The following is a 9,069-nucleotide window of genomic DNA, read 5'->3' as shown; positions in this document are numbered from 1 at the left end:
TACGCCTCTGCTGAAAAAATTGTCGTGTGGACGCTCATGGTTCTGGCTGCACAGAAATTCGGACCATGAGCAGCGCAGGAGGCCATAGTGGAGGTTTTAGACGCGTCACTGTAAAATTCTGCAAGTGGGTATTTAAACTGATGATGATGATGGTTGGATGTTTATGGCGCAAGGCCAACTGGGGCAAAGAGCGCCAAGACAATAGCCATATATGAGGGGTGAAACCTGAAACACTACGAAAAGTCAGCAAAAACACAAGTAAAATAACAAAACGACAATGAGCATGGCTGGTGTATAGGGCCAGGGAGTGATCACGCGTGGTATGAAATGAGGTCTAAAAATTGAACTTCTTCTAAATATTTAAAAACGCACTTAATAGAAAACATGGGATTGTCAGAGAGGAAAAACGCTGGGTGTAGTGGGACGTGTAGTCTGTATAGCTGTGGGAAGTGTTTGCGTGGTGTTGTGTGAAGTGCGTTGCATTGAATGAGTATGTGAACTACAGATAGGGCATCTCCACACCCGCCACACTGGGGTCTTGAAGACCCCGTGAGGAGATACGAGTGTGTGACATGTGTGTGCCCTATCCGTAGCCTAGCAAGGGCAACTTCTGTGTATCTGTTGCGTGTGTCAGTGGTGTAAGGTCCCAAGAGTGGTTTTATAACGTGTAACTTGTTATCTGTTTGTTCACTCCAGTGTGTTTGCCATCTGTTGCGAAGTTGGTGTCTGATGTGTGGCTTCATGTCTGTGTATGGCACTGTTGCAATGTCCATTGTATTCAAGAGTGTAGCTGCAGTGGCCATTCGATCTGCAGTTTCGTTCCCGGCAATTCCAGAGTGCCCTGGAACCCAACAGAAAGTTATTTGAAGGTTTGATGCATATGCAGACATGATAGCCTTAAAAACGTGATTGATGACAAAGTTTTTAGAATGCTTTCCTGATGCAAGTGCTTGTACAACGCTAAGAGAGTCCGTGTACACGATGGATTTTACGATTTGATGTTGGACTATGTGATTTATTACCATTAAAATACCGTATGCTTCCGCTGTGAATATACTGCTACAAAAGTTCATTGTTTTACTGATGTTAAAGTTTGGCCCATGCGCAGCACAAGCCACAGCAGTTGCAGTCTTGGACGCATCGCTGTAAAACTCTTCACAGCGGTACTTATGCTGCACAAACAAGAAATGCTGCAGAATCGCAATCCTTGGTGACCTGTTCTTGCTAAACTGCATAAAAGACAGGTCACATGACACAGGGCGGAGATGCCATGGTGGAATTGAATCAATGATGGGCGTCTTGTGAATGCCTGAAAACGAGACTTCAAGCTCAGAGGCTTCTTCTCGCACTCTTAGATGAAACGGCATGGAGATTGATGGACGATTTAAAAAGAGTTGCTGTGAGGATGCATCATTAATGGTCGGAGTAAAAGGATGATTTGTCATAGACATGATTTTTGAGGCATATAAAACGTCCATGTACACCCTCTGGTGATCTAGGGACCATTTATTGCATTCTACATAGAGACTTTGGACAGGGCTAGTGCGAAAAGCACCACATGCGAGGCGTAGCCCTAAATGCAGCAACGGGTCCAGCATTTTTAGTGCCGTTTTTGTTGCGCACCCATATACAACACTGCCGTAGTCCAAGCGGGATCCCACTAGGGCGCTATAAACCCGCAGAAGGAGTTGCCTGTCTGCACCATATGACTGGTGAGAGAGAACTTTGAGAATATTCATAGTTTTTAGGCATTTTTGCTTAAGATGTTTCAAGTGTGGGACAAATGTTAGCTTGTTATCGAATATTATGCCTAAAAACTTGTGCTCCTTTTTAACAGGAATTGAAACGCCATTCAGAGTAATATCTGGGTCCGGATGGATCCCGCGCTTTTTGGAGAACACAACACAAGAACTTTTTCCTGGATTGAGTTTAAAACCATTCTTGTCGGCCCAGCTGGCAAGTTTTTTAACACCAAGCTGGACCTGACGTTCACAGATTGACATATTACAAGATTTAAAAGATATCTGTACGTCGTCTACATACATAGAGTAAGAAATGGTAGGTGGCAATGCCTTCCCAAGAGAGTTCATTTTAATTATAAAAAGAGTACAGCTTAGAACTCCACCTTGCGGCACGCCGTTTTCTTGCACATGAATCCTTGACAGTGCGCTACCAACTCTCACGCGAAACGTTCTGTGAGACAGATAACTAGCCAGAGTGTTGAGCATATGGCCCGAAGCACCGAAAGACTTCAGGTCACTGAGGATCCCGTAGCGCCAAGCGGTGTCGTAGGCCTTCTCGAGGTCGAAAAACACAGTTACGACATACTGTTTATGCACGAAGGCATCCTTAATATACGATTCAAGAGCTACGAGTTGATCATTCGTGGATCGCCCCGCCCTGAAGCCTGCCTGGCTGCCCTCGAGAAGACCATTGTACTCAAGGAAGTACACGAGCCTGCGATTTATCATCTTCTCGAAGAGCTTGCACAGGCAGCTCGTCAGGGCAATAGGACGGTACCTTGAGGGGGACGACGGGTCCTTTCCCTCCTTCAGGAAAGCTACAACTATAGCCTCCTTCCAAGAGTTTGGAATGTGCCCCGAAAGCCAAATCATGTTATATAGGTGTAAGAGTGTTAGAAGAGTGTCTGCGTGCAGGTTTTGTATCATTGTGTAAGTGATGTTGTCTGGGCCTGGAGCTGAGGGTTTACATGTGCTCAGAGCAGCCCTCAGCTCATGTAGTGAAAACAGGGAGTTGTAAGAAGTCTGTGATTTGTTGTTGTCATGTAGGGACTTCTTTTCACAACAGGCTTTATGTTTCAGGAAAGTGTTCGTGTAGTGTGCTGAACTGGACACGTGTTGGAAGTGTTGTGCGAGGGTGTCAGCCTGGTCTTCCAGAGTGTCCCCTGTTGTACTGACCAGGGGCAGGCTGTGTGTCTGTTGTCCTTTGAGTTTGCGTATACGTGTCCATACTTTCCGTGTGTCTGTGTAGGAGTTTATTGATGTTATGAATGTACGCCAACTCTCTCGTTTTGCCTCACGGCGCACACGTTTTCCGTATGCCTTGGCCCGTTTGAACAAGAGGAGGTTTCCTGACGTGGGGTACCGATGAAGGATACCCCACGCCTTGTTCTGGGCCTCTCGCGCCCGCCTACAGTCCTCATTCCACCACGGCCTCCGCTGGTTGCGCGGGGCACCAGAGGCGTGGGGAATGGACTTTTCGGCGGCATCGAGGATGTGCGCCGTGAGCAGTTGCGTAGCTTCTTCAACGTGTAGGTGTCCTATGGATGTGTGGTGTAGTTTGGATGTCTCTGTAAATGTATTCCAGTTAGCTCGTGCTTCATTGAACCTATTATGGGAAGATAGACTGCATGGGCCTTTACCTATGTATGTTAGTGAGGTGGGGAAGTGGTCACTGCCATATGGGTCAGTGCCCACACCCCACTCGAGAAGAGGAAAGAGAACTGCAGAGCCAATCGCCAAGTCAAGATATGAGTATGTGTTGTGTCCTATGTTATGGTATGTAGGCTGTTTATTGTTGAAAAGGCATGCTCCTGAAGATGTAAGAAATTTCTCTATCAGGCGACCTCGGGCATCCGTGCGAGAAGAGCCCCAAAGAGAGTTATGAGCATTAAGGTCGCCTGTAAGAATGTATGGTTCGGGCAGCTGGTCAACCAGTGCCTCGAAGTCAGAGGTTGAAAGTGCAACATCAGGAGGAATGTATATGGAGCATACCGTTATCAACCTATTAAATATTATTGTTCGAATTGCCACAGCCTCGAGGACAGTGTTCAGAGTGACAGGGTGGCATGCTAAAGATTTTCGGGCAATTATGGCCACACCCCCAGAAGAGTGCGTGCAGCCATCCCTGTCCTTTCTGTATATCAAGTAACTGTTCAAGAAATTTGTGTTCTTGGAATTCAGGTGTGTTTCCTGAACACACATTACACTTGGCTGATTGGCATGCAGGATCTCATACACGTCATCAAGATTATTCAGAAGGCCTCTGCAGTTCCATTGAACAATATTTTCTCTTCCCATTATGATGTGTTCGGAGCTACTGGAGTGTGACTATTTATGTAGGGTCTTTTGGGGCTTGGACTCTTGGAAGGGGTTTCCTGGCCTTCTCTACTGACCTGGACGCCGCAGCCCGTTCCTTCCGCTGGGATGGAAGCCGGAAGGGCTCGACGTCCATGTCGTCATCTGAAGGCAAGGGGGTGACCAGTGGACTGGGCCCCCTTGACTTGGTACCCTGTCGGGTGTTCTTTGCCTGCGCCGCGGGCGGGGCAGGCGGTGGAGCTAGGATGGGCGCTGCTGTGGGCCCTCCCGTCTCCATCTCCCTGCCCTCAGGTGTCCTTAGGGCAGGTGAAGAGGAAACAGTGAGAGCGGCAGAGCTCCCAGCGGCGATTCCAATCGCCACATTTGCTGGAGTCGCCACACTGGGCGAGTCCTGACACCGCTGGACTACCAAAGGCAGTCCGGCAAGAGGCGGGGCCCCCGCAGCCTCTACAGGTGTTGTAGAGGCAGCAGGTGGCTGCTCAGCTGAGGGCTGGGACAGCAACACATCAGCAGCAAGGCTGCACTGTGTCGCTGTGCTGACCAAACGCCGCCCCAGCCCCCGGCGGGCAGCGTCTGCATAAGATGTAGCCGAAAGCAGCTTGTGCTTTTGGCGTGCCTCAGCAAAGGTGATGTTTTCTGTTACTTTTAGTTGTAGTATTTCTTTTTCTGCTTTGAATTTTGGGCAGGTTCGCGAATAAGCAGCGTGTGGACCACTGCAATTCGGGCACTTGACTGTGCTGTTTGGACAGTCATCCGACGAATGGTCAGACTCTGAACATTTAGGACAGGTCAGCTTTCCTCGACATGATTGAGTTCCATGGCCGTATCGTTGGCATTTAAAGCATCGCCTGGGATTAGGGACATATGGTCGTACATTGCAGCTTAGGAAGCCCACTTTGACCTTTTCGGGTGGGGTTGTGAAGTCAAATGTTAGGACAAGATGCTTTGTTGGAATTTCTTCATTTGCTCTGCGGATTACAATTCGTTTGACAGAAGTTACTCCTTGAGGTTGAAGCGCCTGAAGAAGTTCCACCTCTGTCTCAGACTGTAATTCCTTTTCTGAGATTACACCTTGACAGGAGTTGAGAGTTCTATGTGGAGTCACAGTAACAGCCAGGTCAGCCAACGTGGTCTGTTTCAGGAGGTTTTCGCTTTGATTTTTTCTTTTTACTTGAACAAGTAGGTCACCGGATGAAAGCTTCTTAGCATCATAGTCTGAGCCGACAACCGACTCAATGCATTTAGCCAAAAGAATGACTGACTTCTTGCCAACAGGGGTGTCCCCTGTGGAATGAACTACAAGATGTTTATAGAAATGTTCTGCCTTCTCTTTAGCAAGTACTGTGAGGGGCGACGCGGGCCAGCGAGGGCCCGAGACGCGACCAAGGCACTCGAAGGCAGAAAACTAACTTTATTAGCGAGGCAAGACGCCTCGAGGAGCCTCTCAAGCTACTACCGCCGGCCGCGCGCCGCACACTCGCTCTCCTCGGCTTCGTGCTTGCTTTCGATGTGGCAGGCAGGTGTCGCCGGTGTCGCCGTAGTCTGTGCGCTTGCGGCGCTGGCTTCTGATGTGTCGGGAAGGTGTCGCTAGTAGTCGGTGCGCTGGCTCACATCCGGCTCCTCTCTGTTGGACCAAGTCCCTTTGGTCACGGAGGTGGCACTGCTTGCTGCCTTCACTGCTAGAGGGAATAGTCCTTCACGCGCTCGGGTAGGCGCCTTTGGCGCTGGGGGTTCGGGCGGCTTCCGCTCCAGGGGCTCCGCTGGCAGCTTCCACTCCAGAGGCTCTGGCCGTAACTTCCGTTTGCTTCTTCTGCTTTGTCGACACCGGGGCTTTTTGGCCGAATTCTTGGGCTGATGCAATTTGGAAGACTCCTTTTTCTTCCGTTCCGACTTCTGCTTTCGCGGTTTGTTGGAAGGGGGAGGCGGCGACGATGGTGGATAACTTCTGCTTTGCCGACACCGGGGCTTTTTGGCCGAATTCTTGGGCTGATACAATTTGGAAGACTCCTTTTTCTTCCGTTCCGACTTCTGCTTTCGCGATTTGTTGGAAGGGGGAGGCGGCGACGATGGTGGACGACGTAGCACGGAGCTGCTCATTGAAGGCTTTGCGGAGGCGGGTTCTGCGTGTGCTGGCGGTGGAAGCGAAGAGGCTTTCAATGCTGCTTCTTTTTGAGAACTGTGCCCCTTGCAGGAACGCTTTTTGTAGCTTTTGTCCTTCGACTTGTCTCGGTGCTTCTGCGATGACTTGTCTGCTCGCCTTGAATCAGTTTCTGACGATGAACTTTTGGCCTCAGACAATTTTGGCTCTGTAATTTTGGCTTCCAACTGCTTTAGTTCGGGTGGCTTGTGCTCTGCATTGTGCTCAACATCTCCTGCAGATGAAGGTTTGGCGTCACATGACTTGTTTTTCTCCTGGGGTGGATCTTTGTGCCGCTCCTTGTTTCTTGAACTGCTCTTGTGCGCTTTACTGCTCGATGAGGACGAGGGCTTGCGGGAACTGCCACTTGTGCTGTTGCTGCTGCGACTTTTGCTCAACTTGCTTTTGGACTGGCTGCGTTTCTGCTCAACTATTGGAGAAGCAGCTTGCTTGCATTTCGGAGAGGGGCTGTAGGTGTTTGGAACATCATCTTGGCAAGATAGTGGTAACCACGGCTGCTCTTCTGGGAGTGGCAAACGCTGGAGGCCTGCTGATCTGTGATGTCCAGGCATGTGGTGATTGAAAGAGGGCCCCTGGATCATAACAGCATTCGACATCCTGGGCAACAGTCGTTCATGGCACCGAACAATCGTTCCTGTGGGTGCGTGGCGAATTTCAGTTGGCATGGGTGGCTGAAACACCAATTGTGCATGGCTTGCAGAAAACCAGTCTTCACCTAATATAAGTGGCACAGCATTATTATGGAGGGCGGCTGCTTCAACCAAGGCGGTGATAGGTCCGACAGAAACCTTCAAACATACGGCACCAGCTGGAGCTACTGTTTCTCCACCGACGACGACTAGAGGGGGTCTAGTCCAGGGCAAGAGGGGCAAAGAGCTGACCAGGCAGCGGGAAACAAGCGTCACTTTCGATCCACTGTCGGGAAATGCATCCACTTGACCAATCCCAGCAACTGTGGTGGTAACAAGGGCACACTGGACCAGTGATCCATCGAGGGTTTCCGAAGGGGTACTGTGGAGAGCTGGGGAAGAATGTGTACTAGACGTTGGAGCGGTAGCTCTAGATGGACACTTGGATGCGAGATGTCCTTTTTGGCGGCATTGGAAGCACACAGCTTCGGCCAAGTTCTGTCCAGGACGGTAGGCAGGAGCACCATGTTTAGCGGAGATGGTGTGGTATCGGAACTCTTGTTGGTCTGGTGGCAGGGCTGAAATTCGCTGTGGCCGGCTCGTTCTGTCTGACACAGCCTGAGGATTCATGTACGCTGAGTTGCGGGAAGGCGACTGTAGGCTTGGAGTGGGTGGTGTGGCGTTTAGATACCCTGGGCGTGAAAATGGAATGGCCGAATGGCTCAGTGTTTGATCAAGCTGAGTGACAATGTCCATATATGCTGCGACGGTCGCTGGGCGTTGTGCTGCTATAGTAGTGGCCAGGTTCGAGTCGGCAATGCCTTGAAGAGCGTACTCTATGCGCTGAGTGTCCGAGAGAGTGACTGGGCATCCAGAGATGAGCTTCAGCTTTGCCATAGAGTAGTTGACAAGATTCTCTTCGTGTGCTTGCACGCGACAAGTAACTGCTTGTTGCCACTGCAGCAAGGTCTGCTTGGCGCTGAATTGATCTAGAAACGCTTGCCTGAACGTTTCCCACGTCGGGCATTGACGGCCAATGACGGCTTTCCAATCAGCGGCCGCTCCACGAAGTTTGCCCATGGCGACGGCGAGTAGTGTTGAAGGCTGCCACGAAGCAAGGTTTTGAGTTCGCTCCAACTCTTCAATCCAGTGGGACGCTGAAATGCCGCCGTCCCCACTGTAAGTAGGAAGCGATGCGGACAGGTCTGGAAGAGTTGTGACTTGAACAGGGACTGCAGCGCGTTGCGACACATGAAGGAGCTGCTGAAGTAAACCTGTCAGCAACTCGGTAGTTTGTGCTGCATCGGAGCTCGCCGGAGGCGGTGCTATGTCAGGGCGCTGGGTGGACGCCGCGGAGTCTGGGGAAGTGGGCGTGGCTGAGCGGTTTTGAGCGATGTCGGCGATAAGGCGGTTTATTACTTCTTCCTTCGGCCCGGTAGCGTCCAGATTTCGGCGAGCCAACTCTTCACGGAGATAATCTGCTGTAAAGCCTGCGAGGTCCTCTGGCGTAGCCTCGTTCCAATTCACGAGCGGCATGGCGGTACAAGGCAGCAAACTGGTTACGAGACGAGAGGACGAGTAGGGCGAACGGTTTGGGCACTGAAGGCAGGTTACTTCATCAGGCGGGCAGGCGCCAACACGACAGTCGGCGAAACACAGGGCGAAGCGCGAAATGGCTCCGGCGAAGTGGGCGGTAGCACCTGCGCACGGAGGGAGCGCTGGGCGACGAAACTTCACGGGGCGCTGCTCCAGGCACGGTTCGGGGTCGACTGCGCCAGTTGTGAGGGGCGACGCGGGCCAGCGAGGGCCCGAGACGCGACCAAGGCACTCGAAGGCAGAAAACTAACTTTATTAGCGAGGCAAGACGCCTCGAGGAGCCTCTCAAGCTACTACCGCCGGCCGCGCGCCGCACACTCGCTCTCCTCGGCTTCGTGCTTGCTTTCGATGTGGCAGGCAGGTGTCGCCGGTGTCGCCGTAGTCTGTGCGCTTGCGGCGCTGGCTTCTGATGTGTCGGGAAGGTGTCGCTAGTAGTCGGTGCGCTGGCTCACAGTACTTCGGTGCGGCCTCTTTTGGGAGGCCGATCATTGGAGGGGGGGGTTTGAGAAAATATCATACAGTATGTATAAAAGCAGGGAGACGGGGGTACTTTCTCCTTTGACGTTACCCTGGTAGTCAAAGAGGTCCCGGAGCTCCCTGCCTGGTAGACAGGCAGGGAGCCCATCGG

The 9,069-nt window shown here is 51.4% G+C and overlaps 1 protein-coding gene across 1 annotated transcript; it reads right to left on the bottom strand.

The window, feature by feature from the left end:
• Positions 1-5,470: 5,470 nt before the first annotated feature.
• On the bottom strand, positions 5,471-8,778 carry LOC144165179 (uncharacterized). Its single transcript, XM_077695289.1, has one exon. It carries the CDS (start codon positions 8,379-8,381, stop codon positions 5,646-5,648), a length of 2,736 nt encoding a protein of 911 aa, XP_077551415.1. The 5' UTR covers positions 8,382-8,778; the 3' UTR covers positions 5,471-5,645.
• Between the last annotated feature and the right edge of the window lie 291 nt (positions 8,779-9,069).

Source organism: Haemaphysalis longicornis, unplaced genomic scaffold (assembly GCF_048455015.1).
Source record: "Haemaphysalis longicornis isolate Haplotype H1 unplaced genomic scaffold, Haemaphysalis longicornis Haplotype H1 scaffold_14, whole genome shotgun sequence".
NCBI classification, from domain to species: domain Eukaryota; kingdom Metazoa; phylum Arthropoda; class Arachnida; order Ixodida; family Ixodidae; genus Haemaphysalis; species Haemaphysalis longicornis.
The sequence above is the reverse complement of the archived record's forward strand: the minus strand, read 5'-3'. Positions and strand labels throughout refer to the sequence as shown.

Bases quoted from the DNA above. Each gene is read 5' to 3' on its own strand.
- LOC144165179 (XM_077695289.1), bottom strand. From the start codon at position 8,381: ATGCCGCTCGTGAATTGGAACGAGGCTACGCCAGAGGACCTCGCAGGC.